Source organism: Peromyscus leucopus, chromosome 1 (genome assembly GCF_004664715.2).
Source record: "Peromyscus leucopus breed LL Stock chromosome 1, UCI_PerLeu_2.1, whole genome shotgun sequence".
In the NCBI taxonomy this organism is placed as follows: domain Eukaryota; kingdom Metazoa; phylum Chordata; class Mammalia; order Rodentia; family Cricetidae; genus Peromyscus; species Peromyscus leucopus.
The window spans coordinates 69,843,579-69,862,826 of NC_051063.1; the positions used below are offsets into that span (position 1 = coordinate 69,843,579).

The 19,248-nt window shown below is 48.9% G+C and overlaps 1 protein-coding gene across 2 annotated transcripts in view; it reads right to left on the minus strand.

Moving 5' to 3' along the window:
• Dock1 (dedicator of cytokinesis 1) overlaps positions 1–19,248 on the minus strand; it is a 514,664-nt gene that overhangs the window by 454,729 nt on the left and 40,687 nt on the right. For both annotated transcript variants that reach the window (XM_028868987.2, XM_028868996.2), the window contains exon 2: positions 5,044–5,127. In XM_028868987.2, coding sequence (XP_028724820.1) covers positions 5,044–5,127 — 84 coding nt within the window. The remainder of the gene's footprint in view (positions 1–5,043; positions 5,128–19,248) is intronic.

Sequence of the window (19,248 nt, forward strand, 5' to 3'; positions counted from 1 at the left end):
TTAAGCCCTAAAGGAGGCCTTGTTCCCAGGAGGTTCCTTGGGCATGCACTTCCCCATCCTTCCCTCTGCGGAGCTGGCTCAAGATCTCTCCAAGTGCAACTTCCAGAATCTCAGATCATCAAAGGCTGCCCAACAGAAAACCTATTGAGAGCCTACTTCCTCCCTCTGCAAGGCTCTGCCCTGAGGCAGCCATAATCTTCACAAAGTACTTCTGTGGCAAAGACAGCTCTCCAGGAAGCACCAGGGCCAAGTACTCACAGACCCCTGTCCCCTTAGGGGGTTGGCCCAGCTCCAACTTCCTATGCCCTCCATGTGGCAAGAGAAGGAAATTAGATATTTGGAAGCAAAGACTTTCAGAACTGTTCATTCACATCAAGTGCTGAATGTTAGAGTCCTCCACAGCAGACCAGACTACCCATACTACCTCCCATCAAGGTTAACTGCAAAAACTCATCCCTAAGGATGCCAAGAGGTCCATGGCCATGAACCCATCTCCCCACAATCCTGCCAGGTCAAAAACTCAGATAGATATTTTCTTGCAAAGAGTGTAAGATTGGTCCTGGCCACCTTGCTTCCAGAAAGCAACTCACAAGCTCAGACATCCCATAACTCTTTCCCACAGGAACAAACGGACCTTACAGAACATCAGGAAGCATTTGGAGGTGAGCTGGGTAAATTCTGAGAGAGTCAACAACATGGGGTTTTATGCACTCTTGGGCACCAGGCCCCAGACTAAAGAGAGCCACAACAGCAAGCTCTCGGGGAAGGGGGCAGAATGACACCACATGGCAGCAGTTGGTCCCTCAACCCTCTCGGACAGTAGCCATGAAGAAAGTACCTATGAACCAGAATTAATGCTGTTGACTTAACAAAACCCCCAAGTGGTAATGAAACAGATATATTCAGAAAGGAGGACAGGAACTCCAGGAATCTTGGAAGAATTTGCTGAGACCCAGTTAGGGCCAAAAGAACCCACTCTGCCCTTTCAGTGTGAGGACCGAATACATTGAGCAGGGATACAGCCTGTTCTAAATGTCAAGCACCTGAATGTCCACACATCTGAAAGATGATCCCCCAAATAGTCGCTATTAGTTCAGAGGTTTCAGCTAGACTAGCCTAGAGTCAGGGCCTACATGTTACAGCATCATGGACTCCAGGCACTGGGACTGTAATCTAAGAGTTATTCAAAGGCTGTACCACTCAGCCTAAAAGGACCAACCTCTCTGCCAGTGCTATGCTATGTCCTTCCCACACAAAGAGCATTAGTGTGCCCCCTTTTTATCTGAAAATGACAAAGGATTGATGTCCTAGAATATCAAAGAACAATCACAGTGGGGGGCAGGGAGTCGGCAACCCAATGTAAAAAGGGAGCAAACTACATAAATGATGCATCAAAGAAACCTGAGAACCTACACATGTGTGAAGAGACCCCAAACTTACTACTAATCATTGAAGTGAAAACTCAACAACCTCCTACCACTGACCCAAAACAAAAGTGGTGGAAATCAGAGGATTCGGGACATGGCAGCCAGGGCACAGAAAAGAGTGTAGACAGCAGCTGCTGGTGCACACACCAGACACCACCACCACCCCTCCAAAGAAACATGAACCCCAGACCCAACGCCAGCAACCTGTCCTGTGCAAACAGCCTGAAGACAGTTGTGCCCCTGCACAGCTGGACAGACACAAGATGCTCCTGAGAGCAGGAACGTGGAGACGAGAGCTGAGACCACCTGAGTCCCATGACTGTTTAGAGAACAGAAGGGCCTCAGACAGAAGAGCAAGACAGGAAGAGGGGCCGGAGAGACACAGGAGAGCTACAACACACTCATCTAACACGAAACATCCAGAACAGAGGACGAGAGCCTAGGCACAGAAAAAGAGGTTTGTAGGGGAAGGTTGTTTGTCTTGTTTGGAGGGGCTAAGCTGTGGAGGTCAGAGGAGGAATCTCGGACTTAGCATAGCTAGCTGGCAGTTTCCTTTGTAATGGGGTTTCTAAGCTAAGTGCTTCCCGGCATGTTCTACACAAATTATTGCTTCATCAAGCGGGGCCCATTCACATGTCGCCAGAACCTTCCTACGCACACCAATTACAGACACAGCCTCTGCTCAGGCCCCACAAAGCGCCTAAGACAAGCAGGGCCGAGCCACTCGGAGTGTGAAGAGGAGGGTGTCACCATGAGAATTAAGGGATGTGACAAAATGGCTATGAGAGGAGGGGGCAAGGCTGGGCAGGGAGATGCCTAGCGAGCAGGTAAGACACTTCACTTCTCCCAGGCAGGGTGTGCTGCTGGCCGCCGTGTACCCAACCCATCCACACCAAGAAGAGACACCCACTGAAAGGACAGGCAAACATAGTAGAAATACAGTCCTGGGCTCAGGGAGGCCACAGGCCAGCCTAGGAAGCTGGCCAACCATTTTGGATGAAAATATATTGTTACCACTTTCAAGTCTGAATGAACCGGGTTTTAGTTGTGACAGCGACATCAAAAAGATAATTTCCTAACCTTTGCACAGTGCCTCGGGCTTCCCCTGGACCAGCTTCCAGCACTGGGGAAACACAGCACCAGAGTCACTTCCTAAGCACCCGAGACTTTCGTTCACACGTGATTGGTTGGCCCTCAACAATGGACATGACTTCAAGGTAAGAGCCTGCACTGAGTAGCCATCGGAAGGTCTGCCCACCTCCACGGTGACATGGCTTGAAGGTGGGTACCTTCCTTGGCTGTATCAGGCCTGGCCAACCTTTTAACAATGCTGTTGTCTCCAGCATTCGTGCTGAGAGGTTTATTCAAGTTTTTGCAATTAGGAGGGGAAAAAAAAAGAAATCCTCATAATGTTTTGGCTAAGTTTCTGGTTTTCTGTTGGGCCGCACTTGTAGCCGTCTCCTGGTGCATGTGTGGTCTAAGGACTGCTGTCAGACATCTTCCGCCTCCACAAGCCTCACAGAGAGAGCAATTAACCAGAACTTAAAGGTAAATGTGGTCTTTGAACTGTGTGTAATGAAGAGTAATCATCTGAAAAGGACAAAGAGGAAGAGGAGGAGGAGCAAGCCAGCCCCTCATGGGGCACAGGGAAACCGAGGGATCATTGAGAAGCTACAACTTTTGCAGCATCCTATTTGATGATATGCCAAACCAGGAAAAAAAAAAAAAAAAAAGAAAGAAAAGAAAGTCAAGGTTGATAAGCAGGAGTTGAGGGCAGGGGCAAGGGAATGGGGAGAAAGGGTAGGAAACAGAGCCAAACTCCAAGACATGCCATGAGCCAAAACCAGAGCACAGGCAGGCACAGAGAAGCATCACAAGCAATGTCCTCCTTTAACGATGAAGTCACCCAGTGTCCGGAAGATGCAGTTAATGTATTTCTCAGACCAGAGTCTACCAAGAAGTTAGCTTTCCAGGAAGAGAAATGCATTTTATGTTCCAAGGTCTCTCATAAAGACTGCAGTGGATTCATGGGAACCAAGACTGGCCTGCAAATCAACCCGGGCTGAAGACTCCTCGTGATGTCAGCCTGGGAGTGAAAGCCACTAGCAGGTAATTGTGAAGTTGGGATATAATGAGGCCCACTGATGTGACTCAGGATGGCACTGCTGGAAGGGGACAGTCTCCTCCTGAAGTAAAGAATGACACCCGCAGTTTCTGCACACCCGGACGCCCCAGGAAATCATTAACAATTCAGGAGAGACACCACAGCTCAGAGTGGATGACCCAGGAATTCCACATTCAAGTGACTGGGGGCAATTAAAAAAACAAAAACAAGAATCAGAGAGAGCATTTCCCTACAGATCAGAAAAGTGTCTGAGACGAGATGCCTGATCCTTCACCTCGACTTAATTTCTCTCTCTGTTTCCTAGAAGCCACTGGCAATATGTACTGAAAGCAGATAAGGGAAATCCAACTGTCAGCTGTCAAAAGTGAAAACAGGCAGACGGCGCCCATCACAGCCAGCCACTCATTCGCTTAAGGGCTCCTTTTCGCCAAACTACAGCTGCTTCCGGGCATATGCCAATAAAGCCGGCTCCCCCACCCCCACCCCAATACATTTTGAAGAGTAAATGGTGCAAACAGAATGGAGTTCTACGTCTCCCTGCATCAGATGGAGAAATAAGGGCCAAGACATGGATTTTTAGGAGGGTCCTGCGTCTCTGGAACGTCTCTGAGGGATGTAGAAGCCAGCCCCTGCTTGCCTGGCTGGCGGGAGCGGAGCAGTTCACTCCAGTGCAAAGTGGAGTGTGAAGACCTCTCTGGAAGTTCAATTTGGTGGTTACTATGAGATGGCTACAATTTCTTCTCCCACTTGTAAGACTTTCGCTGAACCTGATCTCAAAGCAATTTGGTTATTTAAATCAGTTCCTGTGGCTGAAACACAGCTTAGGGATCATCTTTTCGGGCAGAAAAGGAAGCCAACGACACAAAAACACAGTCAGAACCACAGCAGAGCATCCGCCGTGGTGGCTCAGATGCTGTGCAAGGCACTAACTAGGAAAGCCTTTTGCAGAAACCAAGGGCACCGGAGAAGTCACAACAATTTCTTCCCTAAACCATATCCCACAGAACTGGTGATCTGTTCACCCCAAAGAAAATGGAGGTCACAGACAAGGGAAAGGGGCAACAAATAAGGCATAGCAATTCCAGTTTCCCCTGAGACATGCTGTTAACAAATTAAAGTGAAAACTTAAAAAAAAAAAAAACCTGACAACTCAAAACACTCAACACACACACATCAGATCAACAAACGAAAATACCCCAAATCTGTTTCTCACCAAAGGGTCAGTTTCAGTCAAGATTTACACATATGTGCAAAATAGTGAGCCAGCAAGAAGCATTTAGGGGTTAAAAAATACAATGTTTAGTTTTAAGTTGATCTTAACAAAACCTCGTTTAATTTAACAAATAGCTGCCCCACCACCTTTGCCTGGAAAAGCACCTGCCTGTGGAGAAAGCACCCTGAGAATAGCGCACCCTCACAGGGAAAGGCTTTGCCCAAGTGGGCCCTGAAGCATCCCAACTCCCCAGACAGAAACCATCAGCCGACACTCACCTTCGTAAGTTTCAAGGATGTGCACCGTGTCTCCTATTTGTAGGGACAGTTCGTCTGCTCCCCTGGCATCATAGTTATAAAAGGCTGTGGGAGAAAAGGTGGGAAGATGCATTAGCACAGGGAGAAGGGATTGTTTTCAACATTACAACATATTCAGTCTTGTCCCGTGTCCACTCTGACACCCTCACACAGGCAGCCTTTCCTTCCAGATGCAAACAGGAAAGGGCATTCTTCAGCATGGGGATGCTGAACTATTCCATAGCCACGCCACCCTTTTCTTGATTGTGGGCAGAGAACATGATTTTTAAGTGTGCCGTTTGGTGGCTTTAGTTAGATTCACAATGCTGCGCCACCATCACTCCTAATCTCTAAAACGCTGCCAAGACTGCACAAAGAAACCCAGTATCCACCAAGCAGTAACCACTGCCTTAGTTTGCTTTTCTGTGGCTGTGATAAAACTGACCAAAAGCAGTTTATGTAGGAGAGTGGTTATTTTCATTACACATTGCAAGCCATCCCTGAGAGAAGCCAGAGCAAAAGCTCAAGGTGGGAACCTGGATGTAGCAGTTGATAGAGCAACCCTGAAGAAGCATTGCTTATTGGATTGCTCCCAGCCCCATCTTCAGCTACCTTTCTCACGTAGCCTACCTGCCTAGGGATGGTACTGCCTACAGTGGGGTTCCTAGGCAGGTAGGCTAGGCCCTCCCACATTAACAGCAATCAAGAAAACACCCTCAGACATGCCCTCAAGCCATTTAGATGGAGGCTATTCCTCAACAGAGGTTCCCTTTTCCAGGTGTGTCCCGCTGACCATTGTGACTGATGCGTTAGGACCACTTGGCCCGTAGTGAGCTTGGCTGACCCTGAAGTATTCATTGTATTGGGAGGTGATTTGCTTTTGCTGCACAGAACATTGCTCAGCTTCCCAGTCCTTTCTAAAAAGTCAAAGCAAGGGCACTTGCACGGCTTCACAACGTCTCAGGCATCAAAACCCGCACATACCTAGAAAATTCCGTTTTCTCAAGTATTCCCCCCAAATTCATAAAATGTAAGTGTCCCCAACCGACAAAGTAGGTTGTTACCAGTTATTAAGTTTATTTAGCGTTTTATAGTGACTCTTTAGCAGTCGATAACTGCATCACGGAAAGCAGCCCAGAGCAGACGCTGAGCTTCTCCAGTGTAGCACCACCATAGTCTTAAGCCTTTAGGAACCATAAATGCTTTTACCACCGCCATTAACAGCATCCCTTCTAGCATGCCTACTCAGTTAGAGATCCGGAAAAAACAAGTCAGACATCCTAAAAATGAAATGAAATGAACACATCAAGTGTAAATACATCTGGGCATGTGTGAACATGCAAGATGTATACACATCATTTTTTCCTAGTGTTTCCTCTTAACTACCTACCCAAAAGCAGTGAAAAGCAGGGCAAGACACTCATCGACAAAATCCAAAACCATAAATTTAACTTGGAAATGAGCCTACAGACCCACAATCTTATATACGAAGGTCAACACAGCCCTATGAGTGAACACATGGCCCCAAATCACCGGAGTCAGGGTCACAGCACTGGCCCCAACCCTGCATGGAAGTTAATGCTGGTGACTAAATAACCCAAAGGTTACAGTGAACTAAAACACTCCACAACAGAAGACTATCTGAAAAGAGAATGTGGTAGATCAAACAACAACCCTCGGAAGACATCGCCATCCGACTTCCCAGAACTCTGTGTGCATGTTCCCAGCCAAAGGGCCCACTGCAGGAGTGACCAAGCATGGGATCTTCAGATTGGGTTAATTCATAATCGAATCATGGGTTCAAGGTTATCACAAAGACCCTTATGAGAGGGAGGCAGGAGGAACAGTCCAGAATGGAGGAGACAAGATCCAGATGGTCCTGTATGCTGAGGTCATGGAGGACATGCTCCCCACAGTCTTTCTAGACCCGGGATTCTGGGACTTCAGATCTCCGGGACTAGAAACCGTGATCAACGTGTGTTGTTTGAAGGCCCAAAATTTGTGGGATGTGTTTTAGCAGCAAAAGGAGACTGGCAGAGGAAAGAATGTGGGAAGCCAGTCAGAAGGCTAGTCTTGCGAGCATGAAGTTCTGACCCCACATTTAAAAAAAAAAAAAAAAAAAAAAAAAAAAGCCCAGCTGGACCACCTGGGGAGGTGGAAAGTCCCCCCCGCCCGGGGCTGGCAGGCCAGCCTCTCTAGCCTACATGGCAAATTCCAGGTCACCGAGAGACCTGTCTCAAAAGACAAGGTGGATGGTGACTAAGGGTGACCACCCAAGTTGTCATTGGGTCTCTATATGGATATGCACAGCTACACACATGCATGTGCACATACAAAAAATGCACAAAATGATTGAAAAGTGGTATTTTGTAATTAACTTATTCACTCCTGGAGGCAGCTGGACTGGTCTCCATTGCAGGAACATGAATCCAGATAAGCACACGCCTGCAGTTAAGTACAGAGGAGCAAAGCTACTTTTAAATAAGCCCCAACGTATTCATCTTAAGGCCACCCCTTCTTATGGCCAATCTTTCTCATTCCTTACAAAGAAAATCTCAGAAACAAAAAAAAATTGGCTTATCATTCAAATCAAATCAACATAAATCATCACCTTTACAAAGCACCGTGACCTCTTGAAGGGCACAGAGAAGGCATCTAAGGACATGTAAATCCAACCGTACGGGGGAGCAGTCTACTCTCACATGGGAACACTCCAGTATAGTACATCAACCCACTTAACAGAGGGAAACACTAACTGGGCATAATGGATCACTCCTTTAATCTCAGCCACCCAAAGATTGGAGGATTACAAATTCAAAGTCAGTGTGAGTTCAAAGCCAGTCTGAATTACTCGGTGACTTGTCTCAAAATAAAAAGTAAAAAGAGAGGTGAGGACATAGCTCTGTGGTGGAGCAATGCCCACCAAATTCCAGGGCCTGGATTTAATCCCCAGTATTGAAAAAGAACAGAGGGAGAGAGGGAGGGAGGGAGGGAGGGAGGGAGGGAGGGAGGGAGGGAGGGAGGGAGGGAGGGAGGGGGAAGGAAAGACAAACTGAGGTCCACGGCATGTTGGCAGGCTCAGGGTGGCACAGTGAGCTGAAGGCAGCCCTAGAGACCCATGTCTTCCCTTCCAGACTGTCTCCCACCCAAATTGTGTGATCAGCTCTCTACCGCCTCCATGAGAGTCATAAACTCTTCTCTTGCCCCCACCACTGACAGCACCACACACTGCCCCCACCACAGAGACCACTGCTCACTGCCCCCACCACAGAGACCACTGCTCACTGCCCCCACCACAGAGACTACTGCACACTGCCCCTACCACAGAGACCACTGCACACTGCCCCTACCACTGAGACCACTGCACACTGCCCCCACCACCAATGAGACCACTGCACACTGCCCCCACCACCAATGAGACCACTGCACACTGCCCCTACCACAGAGACCACTGCACACTGCCCCCACCACTGACACCACTGCACACTGCCCCCACCGCTGAGACCACTGCATACTGCCCCACCAGAGACCACTGCACACTGCCCCCACCACCAATGAGACCACTGCACACTGCCCCCACCACAGAAACCACTGCATACTGCCCCCACCACCAATGAGACCACTGCACACTGCCCCCACCACAGAGACCACTGCACACTGCCCCCACCATAGACCACTGCACACTGCCCCCACCACAGAGACCACTGCACACTGCCCCCACCACAGACCACTGTACACTGCCCCCACCACAGAGAGCACTGCACACTGCCCCCACCACAGAGACCACTGCACACTGCCCCCACCACAGAGACCACTGCACATTGCCCCCACCACCACTGAGACCACTGCACACTGCCCCCACCACAAAGGCCACTGCACACTGCCCCCACCACAGAGACCACTGCACACTGCCCCCACTATAGAGACCACTACACACTGCCTCCACCAGAGACCATTGCACACTGCCCCCACCACAGAGACCACTGCATACTGCCCCCACCACTGACACCATTGCACACTGCCCCCACCACAGAGACCATTGCACACTGCCCCCACCACAGAGACCACTGCACACTGCCCCCACCACAGAGACCATTGCACACTGCCCCCACCACAGAGACCACTGCACACTGCCCCCACCAGAGACCACTGCACACTGCCCCCACCACCAATGAGGCCACTGCACACTGCCCCCACCACCAGTGACACCACTGCACACTGCCCCCACCACCACTGACACCACTGCACACTGCCTACGGCCTTCCTTCTGAGAGCCGCCACCCAGCACAGCGTGCCAGGCCCTGCGGGATGGATGCCACTTCAACCCACACTGCCATCCGATTGCACCCCACTCATCCTTCTCCAGCTCCACCATACCTCCCACACAATGAGTTGTTCCTGCTGCTGAGAAAAGTTCCTTCCCCATACTTCACAGCAGGGGAAGTATGGGGAAGGAACTTCATAACCACTCATCTGCAAGGCCCACCCTTGACTCTATATCCTTGGCAACATCTAAGTGAATCATCAGAAGGTTCTGTGCATACCTAGAATGAAGGCTACTGAGCCTTCTCTAAACTGTGTCATCCCATGACCTTGCCCAATTGTCTTCCTCTGCACCTTCCCATGGCTCCTTACAGGAAGGAAACCTATATTAGCCTTGAAGGCCCTCAGCAAAAACCCTGACTTGAGTCAGTTCACCAAGTACCCCTCCCAGGTGGTTTGCAGTAGCATGAAAAAAAACTTGGATAGTTTCTTCCTCTTCAGCATGCTCTAGCCCAGATCTGTGAGCCCAGTCCATTACAATTCTGTTTTGGGTCCAAGGATATAGGCCCCACCCAGCCCCACCTCGTGGAGAGCCTCCTCACAGCATCCCAGGTGAAGGTTACCGTCCCATCAGTTGGCTCAGAGATCTGTCTGGGTCCCACACATCCTTGAAACATGACATTAGGATTTCAGTCAGCGGCTTCAAAGATAATTAAATTCTTTCTTCAAGTCAGTCTGTGAAAATCAGTTGCTCTGTTTGTGAACTCAGTCCCTTTATCTTGCCCTCAATGGGAAAAGTGTTCAAGAGTACTCATGTTCTCAGGGCTTGTTCTGGGAGGATGGGGGCCAGACTCCTTTCCATATGTGCTCCCTTCAGGCCTACCTGCCACAGAGCCTGTCCTCAGCTTCCAGAGCACTGTGTGGTTGCACAGTCTATGCTGGCAACCTCCACTCAGCTTTTCCAAAGCCCACGTCCACTCCTGCTCTGGCCCACTCTGAGCTAGATGGGCCTAGAAACAGTTGAATCCCCAGGAAGCAATCAGCCACACAGTCTGGCCTCTAAGGGACAACCTTTTTCCACACTGGGCCATTCAGAAAAGACTGTAGAGAAAAAATGAGGAAGCTGTAGACACATCCTTTGCATTTGGCCTTAAAGGACAGGGACCTCAAGGGAAGAAAGTTAGCTCTATGGTCATGGAGGACTCAGCAAGTATCCTGTGGGGATTCAAGGCCATGCCACAAAGAAAGGGACAAACACATCAGGTCCCATAGGGGCTGCCGGCTGGAGTTCCTAAACTGTCCCTTCAAAGGGGGACACTACTGCATTACCCCCAAGTCAAGCAGCTGGAGGAGGCCACAGGGCAAATATCTCAGCCAATAAGCTCACCATTACCACACTCACCACACCGAATCCTTCAAAACCCACAAGAAGCTATCACCTCACAGCCACCATGATTGCTGTTATCCTCTGTCCTACTAAAGTCAAAGTCTTGGTGAGAAGACTTTGTACATGCCATTGACAAGAACGCAAAATAGTTCAGTTGCCACAGAAAACTGAATGATCATGACCTAGCAATGTGGACATGCACACACATCTATAACCAAAGGTCTATACTCATAGGTCAAATACGAATGCACCCAATGTGGAAATACCCACATGAAGTAAAAGGCAGAACACCGTGTTTACGGGTGCATTATTTACAGCAGTCTAATGACAGATGTGAGCCCAGCAGCCTGTCCATCAACAGAAGAGTGATAAACAAATCTGGCAGAGACAGTGGAGTACCACTCAGCCTTCTGAGGAAGGGCAGTCTAGCATGTTTTGCATCACGGACATTACACTCAGTGAAAGGAATGTCCCAGCCAAGTGCTGAAGCTCCTTAGATTCCTACAGAGAAGAGAGGCTGCTAGCAGCTGGGACAAGGGATGGGGAGTCGGTGTTGAATGACAGTTTTACTGGGAAGATGAGAAGAGCTCTGGAGATGGATGGTGGGAATGGTTGCCCCTCAACCAGGATGTGCTTAACAAGCCTGAACTGGATGCTTTTGATTGATCAGAATGGCAGATTTTATGGAATGTTTTCTTTTCTTTTTTTTTTTTTTTTAACCACAATTTAAACAAAAGTAAAGATGTAGTAAAAAGGGTGTTGAGCCACATGAGGAACGGCCTGACAGATGAGCCATGGTCCACTAAGCCAGAATCATAAAACATCCCCCAGGTTCCCCATGCAAACTCCAGTGGGTGGGGCAGTCTCCCTGCCCAGTTTAAATCACCGGGTTCAAAGAGGAAAGGGACAGAGAGGAAACCAGGGGAGAGGTGCCTAACGTCAGAGCTCACCCCGGTCACATTTCTTTGCACACATGCCTCACAGAGCGCCCCGCATTCTCTGGGTGAGAAAACTACTTTCAAAGTCACCATGTTACTCTTACAGAGTTTCAGACTCATATCTTTCTTTCTTAGGAATAGAGAGATTGTTTCCCTGCCAATAAAATCCCCTGTGGCCGTTTCTCATGAACTGTTTGGATATTAGAATCTAGAAACTCATCTAAATAATTTTTAAAAACAGAGCAGAGCACAGCAGGATAAAGGGACTGTCATTTGTTATTCAATATTTCTTTCTGCCTTTTAATGGAAACAGGTGGAAGGGTAGTGGAGATAAGAGTGTGAAAGGGAAAATATGAAAGAGTCTTTGCTCAAATTCTAATTGAACTGACAGACACAATTCAAAGACATTTTCATATCTTTCTTCAGAATAAAATATCACTGTTTGCCTTATCCATGACTAGCCAGCAACTATCTTATCACTATCTAGTCCAAAAGGCCACAGTGCCAAAATGCACAGGTCCACAGGAAGCATGGTGGTCAACAGGGAATGTCAGCTTTACTGCTTTTCCATGGTAGGAAAAGGAGAATCCTACATTTCTACATTTTCAGATTTCATGAAGTCAGTCCTAAAATAGAAAATTACCATCCTCATATATCAGTAGATTTGTGCAAACCCGCCCACAAAGAAGAAAGGACTCCGAAGGGTAAGAAATTGGCTCAGTCAAGGACCTAAATTCAATCCCCAAAACCCATGTTAAAAAAGCTGGACATGCCAATAATCCTAGCACTAGGGAGTCAGAGGCAGGAGGTTCCCTGAGGCTTAAGAGCCAGTCAGTGTAGCCTACTGGGTGAGTTCCAGGTCACTAAGAGATCCTATCATTAAGAAAAGAAAAAAACTAGATAGTACCTGAGAAATGATACCTGAGGGGCTGTCCTCTGACTTCCATGTGCGCAAGCGCATGCACACCAAGAACAGGCAAAAGGAAAGACTTGGCTGACCTGAAAATTATCTGACACTGAATTCTGTTTAATGGCAAAGAGATGGAGAGACTAGATAGGGGGAAGATTTAATCTCTTTAATCACCTTCTTCAAGAAAGAACCTTGGGAGAACATAAGCCTCTGAAACGCCCAGGTGCTTGCTTCCTCCTCGTGCACGGGTACTGTAGACCAGCCAGCAGCCCAGGAGGACAAGACCCATGAACTGCAACACTAGGGTCCCCAATGAAGAGCCCTAGTGGGGAACAGGGCATCCAGGACCTCCACTCTACTCATCTGGCTATAAACGTAGTCGGGAGCTGCATTCTCCACAACCTATCAACCTGGTCCTATATAAAAGGCATTGTGTTATAATAACATTGAGGGACCTGGGATCTCCTGGGCAAAGACAAGCTGGTCTCCACCATGGGAATAGACAAGTTCGGTTCAGAAGCATTTGTGTGATATACTTGGTGATGATTCACTTTGTCATACTCCCTGACTTCTCTTCCTAAGCATCTGGAAAAATTCCAACAATGTGTCTGGCAGAGCACTGGGCCATTCTTTCTCCTCTCCCCACCAATGCCAAATCATAAAGTCTAATATTAATGGTAACCAATAAAGGGAGGAGCAAAAGAACTTTACAGAATATAATTGGCTTTTCTTTCCTTTTAAGAGAGAGAGAGAGAGAGAGAGAGAGAGAGAGAGAGTGTGTGTGTGTGTGTGTGTGTGTGTGTGTGTGTGTGTGTGTGTGTGAATGCAAGTGCACACAGAGAGCAGAAGAGGGCATTAGATCGCCTGATGCTGGAGTTACAGGCACTTGTGAGTAGCCTGATGTGGGTGCTGAGGATCGAACTTGAGTCTTCTCAAAGGGTAGCAAGCACATAACCACTGAGCTATCTTTACAGACCCTGTTCCTAGCTGGCTTTTCTTAATAGCATACTATGCACATAGTTCAAATCTTGTATGTGTAGAAATCTACCAGCATCGTCAGCAATTAAGTGGGGGAGAGTCATTGTCACTTTTGAAGAGAGGAGTCACCGCATCGGAACCACTCAACTCAAGCCTCTATCCAGGGCTCACTTCTGCCTGGCCTGGCCTGGCCCCCACCACCTCAGTACAGAAACCTCCCCACATGCCGTCAGTAGTGTCCCTGAACACCCTGACAGGTCGCTACCAAATGCTGTCCATTAGCTAATGCTCACTGCCTATCATGAGCCAAATCCAATTAGCATAGAAGACAGCAAACAGAAGGGCTTCATCCAGTGTCCAGTGTCACACTCGACAAAACTCCTGAGACTCTCCTGTTTACATGACTCCCTTCCCTGCCACCCTGTGCCCTCCCCATCACAACCATGCTTCACAATACCCAGCACACAGGGTTTCACAAAGCTCTATATTAATAAGTCGACAAAGACTTCGAGGTGTCCTAGCCATGGTCACACTCCTAACTTCCTGTTGGCTTTAGTTCTCATTAGAACCTATCGAGCTAACCCGGGGCATGGCTGGCAGAGGCCACTTCCAAGCATCTACCCAGGTAACATGTCCTGAAGGTCCAGCCTCCACACCTGTAGCAGCACACTTCTGCCACTTGGGCAAGGGATACCAAGTCCCCCAGGGATTGTGCCCAATGAACCACATTAGCAAGTATGAGACACAAAGGTCAGCTACCTGGTCTCCCATTAACACTCACAGGTGACCAACCATCCCTAGGAGAGTCCTGAGGGGACAAAATGATATGGGAATAAAGAGTCCCCAATCCACTGAATCCAGGAAGAAACCACCCACGCCGCTGGGTGCTAACACTGTGAACAGACAGACAACTAGAAAAAAATCCCTGCATCAGCAGGTCCTGAACTTCCACTTCAGCTACACAATCATCTTCGTATCTCCTGAGTCAAGATGGCTTGCTTCATCATCTTCCATCAGAGATGGCACAGATTCCAGCAAACATGCTCTGCCAAGGTTGCATGCTGAAGAGACCTGCTGTGGTACCCATGCATGGCACCTCCCTCCCTCCCAAACCACTCTCCTTGGAGCTGGCTCCCCAATGGCACAAGCTCCGGGGGATTCTGCCTCCGCCTCCCATCTTGCCATGAGAGCACTGGGATTGCAGACGTGTGTCACCATGTCTGGCAGACGTGTGTCACCATGTCTGGCTTTACATCGGTCCTGAAGATCCCACCTCAGGCCCTCTTCCACGGCAAGCACTCCAGCCGCCAAGCCACGTCCCCGGCCCACATACCGACTTTTGAATGAATGTACCCAAATGCCTATCTCAGACAGCCAGACCCATGATTCTATACATGATGCACACCAAAGTAAGGTGAGTTCTGGGACGCTCCTGTGGTGAGATGGGGGTCAGAGGTAGTACAATCCCAGAAAGCCTGTGGGCCAGGGAGCCTGGTGTACTCAGCAAAACACAAGAAGAGAGCCACCTCTCATACAAAGTAGGAGGCAAAGACTGACAGGCAAGGCTGTCCTCTGACATCCACCCGTGGGTGTCCTCTAGGTCTCCCACAGCACTCTCTTCTATTGGGTGTGACATATGTTAATTCTTGATAGTTACACACATGGAAGCACATGTCTAGCTTCATGTCTGGCCTATTTACCTGACCTTTTGAGATACACGCATGCTCACTTTCACTACAGAATATATGTTGCCACAGGTTTACCCATTCCCCTGCTGAAAGGCATCTAAGGTACATTCTGTTGGAGCTTTTAACAGATAAGGCTACAGTTCCATTTCACCTTTTTGAGAACCTGCTTTCAATCAATGGGAATTCAACCTTGACCCAGATAGCCAACTTTTGGGAGAAGCTGCACACTGTAAAAGCATGTAGGGACACCACCAAGTCCCCCTAGGCCTGGGGGTGCCCTCCTCCCACCCACCCTACAAGTCAGAAAGGGACAGCAGTGGAGGCAGACAGTCACGAGACAGGAGTCTCTTACTGCCAGAGATAAACTCTGTTTCACTATAGTTTGTTGAAATTCCTCCTCTGTAGTGTTACATTACTTAGCTTTGATAAAAAAATAAAATTGAAGATTAAAAAACAATCAAGCGCTCTTACGATAAACAATAAAGTGGAGCGCACAGGGGTGTTAATGAAGGAACCACCGCACACAGGCTGCTGCCGAGAGCCCTCCCTGCGGCTCGTCTCGGCGCCAAGCACAGAGCACTTTCCAGCCAGCCTTGCTCCAGTTTGGCGACTTGTCCACGAGCCAAGTCCTCTGCCTCCTTCTCCCACGATGATCTGCCTCCTAAGAGAGCAGGATCCCTCCACACTACTTTCCCACTGTGCACCTGGTGCGCAAGACAAGAGGCACATGTTCCCTGTGCCTGAGAAACAGAGGGCCCCTCCACACCACCGCCTCCTTGAAGCAGATCCTCTCCTCCACAGCCTCCCTGTAAGGTCCTATTTCAAGGCTGGCTGGCCCCTCACTCTAGCTAAGGCCAGCACTGGGCCCTGCTGTTCCAACACCAACTCACCCCCAGTCCCCAGCTCTGCACCTTCAGGCAGATGAGGAGCTCTGGGTGGTGTAGTTTCTCACTCTGCGAAATGGGGTGACAAGAACCACCACAACACCTGTGGGTAAGGATGAGATGTTGCCTAAGAGGTCTTACCAGCCAATGCCACTCCAAGCCTGTACGCCCTGAGCAATACCTTAAGCTTGAGCAGGGAAGAGGGGTGCTGGGGGGAGGGGCCTCAGTGGGTAAAGTGCCTGCTGTACACGCATGAAGGCCTGAGTTTGGGTTCCCAGCACCTACACAGAAGCCAGGCCTGGTAGAATGCATCTGTAAACCTGGAGCTGGGAGTGGAAACTGGAGGATACCAGGGTCTGGCTGTCCAGCTGGAATGATGGCTCAAGATTGAGTGAGAGACCCTATCTCAAAACATAAGGTAGAAAGTGATCCAGGAAGATGTCAAATGTCAACCTCTGCACTCTATTGGTACACATATGGGCACACACACACACACACACACACACACACACACACACACACACACACACAGTTCAAGGATTTATGAGGAGCTGCTTTCCCATAGCATAACGGCAGGTGAATGCAACACTACCAACATCTACATCCTCCTCCCGCTCCTGCTCCCTGCCCTGCCATAGGGCCTCTCTCCCATGTCACTCCGGCCCAGATGAGGGTATTCATGTCTAAATGATCAGTGGGGAGTAGTTTAAAGGACTATAAGATGCAGGTCCTCGGTGCAAGTATGTCCAAGGTCACTCTTAGAGCCTGGAGGTCGGGACCAGTGCAGGCCTCACTCTTCGGGGTTAATCCCAGGCACTGGCTGAGCAAGGGTGGCACTGCAGAGGGAGAAGGCTGCTGGAGTACATTTGCATACTCAGATGCTAATGGCCCAGCAGCCCACACACTGCCCTCTTGTTCCCAGGCAGAATCAACACTGGGCACTGGCAGCTGGGGCTTGGCCCAGATGCTCTGCTAAGGAGAAGCGGGACAGCCTGCACTCCAGGAGAGCCCATCCCAGCATAGCCTGCAGGAGAAAGCCCAGGGCCTGGTTTGGTTGGACAGGGCACCTGTCTTTCCTGCCTGTCACATGAGGAATGAAGCCCAGTCGGAACCGACGCATGCCTCCAGCACTGCTGAGTGAGGAGCCTGTGTACAACTCTAGCTCCCGGAAGACACAAGACAAATCTTGCCTTGGTTAAACGCTTGATAAATTTGCCTTCCCTGGACAGTGCCCAAAAACACAGAGAAGACAATGCACAGTAATTGGGAGTGGTGTTTGCGGTGGGCTGCCTGAACACAGAGGGCAAAGAAACACTCACAAGCATTATGTAATGGGGACTCCCAGGAGGGAGCACAGAGGAGAAGTATTGAGCAACTCGTGGACCTGGGGAGAGTCACATCCTGCCTACAGTACACTGCCCAAAGAGACGCTAGGAACTTGGCACATGGTGGAACATGCAAGACCCTATCTTTAAAGGGGGCAGGGGGAGGAAATACACTCAGCCCCAGGTCCTAGGCCTGCTAGGGACATCACTTAGACCTGGAAAGCAAGGGCATCCATCTGTCTTCAGCAGGCTGGTAAACCCACTCCTAGTGAAAATCCCCTGGTCCTAAGCATGGATGGCACTGTACAGAATGCCCTGCCAATCCATGATGGTGTTTATTCCTGGGGCTGGCTATATAACATTCAGAGCCCAACATAAAATACCAGTGCAAAGTCTCTTATTTAACAATTGTTATAAACTTCCAAACAGGATGACTATAATTAAGAAGTAATAATTCAAACATCTGAAGAAGCCAGAACCCTTTACAGACAAATTGTATACTGTACAGAGGCTGCTAGGGAAGCCACGTTGACAGTTCTCCCGAAAACTAAACATAGAATTACCATAGAGCTGGGTATGGTGGCCTACACCTGCCATCCTAGCACTCAAAAGGCTGAGGCAGGAGAATTACCTTCAGTTTGAGGTCAACATGGTCTACACAACAAATACCAGGCTACCTCCTGAGCTGCTTCCAAAGACCAAAAGAATTACCAAATGGTTTAGTTGATGTGGGCCCAACAATACGACTGGGCTGACTACCCAGGAACCTGAAAGGCAGGTGAAAAGCGGGGATTGTTAAAAAGTGAGAGAAAGCCTACATATATTGGACCACAAGGAGAGAAGTTCAAGGTGTGACTGCAGGGTCTTAAACTAAGTGTGGGACCTTTGGGGTCCAGTTGTGATGCTTAGTCTAGATGGTCAACCTGAGGGGATCTGAAATCACCTGCAGATAGGCAAATCTGTGAAGGATTATCTAAATTATGTTAGCTGGCATAAGAAGACTCAACCACTGTGGGTGGCACCATGCCCTAGGCTAAGGCCCTGAACTTCATAAAAAAGAGAAAAAAAAAAGCTGAGCACCAGCATATTCTCTCTCTCTCTCTCTCTCTCTCTCTCTCTCTCTCTCTCTCTCTCTCTCTCTCTCTCTCTCTCTCTCTCTGACTATAGATACAATGTGACCAGCTGCCTCACACCCCTGCCACCAAGTATTCCCCACCATAATGGACGGCCTGTATTCCCTCAAACTGTGAGCCCGCCTTCTTTAAGACACTTTTGTTGAATATTTTGTTCCAGCAATAAGACAAGGAGCTAGCACCGGACCCCACAAGCAGGTATAGGCCTCAGGCCCAGAGTACAGGCCCTGATTCCCCAGAAGGCCTCTCTTTCCAGGACTCCAAAGCCAGCAAGGGCAGAGCTGCTAGGAGCCCTACAAGCAATGTTATATTTTAATAGTCGTTTCAATTGACTATAAAAATACAGCCTCACATAATAAAATTGCTTTTGCACTGTGGTAGAAATACTTAGCAAGAGATGAGAAATACTTAGCAAGAGGCTATAAAACCCTATTTGCTTGCTTATGGAGTAGCTGCTGAATAAGACGAAAGCCGGAACAGATAAGGGGCAGGCAGGCGAGAGCCGACAGCAAAACGCACACCGCAGCGTGTCTGCCATGATGCTCCCAGCAGACAGGGGTGCTCAAGATTGTCCTCGGTGGTTTGAACAGAAAAATGAGCATCTCTCCACCCCTGTTCCACCTGTAACCTTTAAAGCTCCATCAGATTGGACACGAGAAAGCATACCTCCTTGCAGTTCCC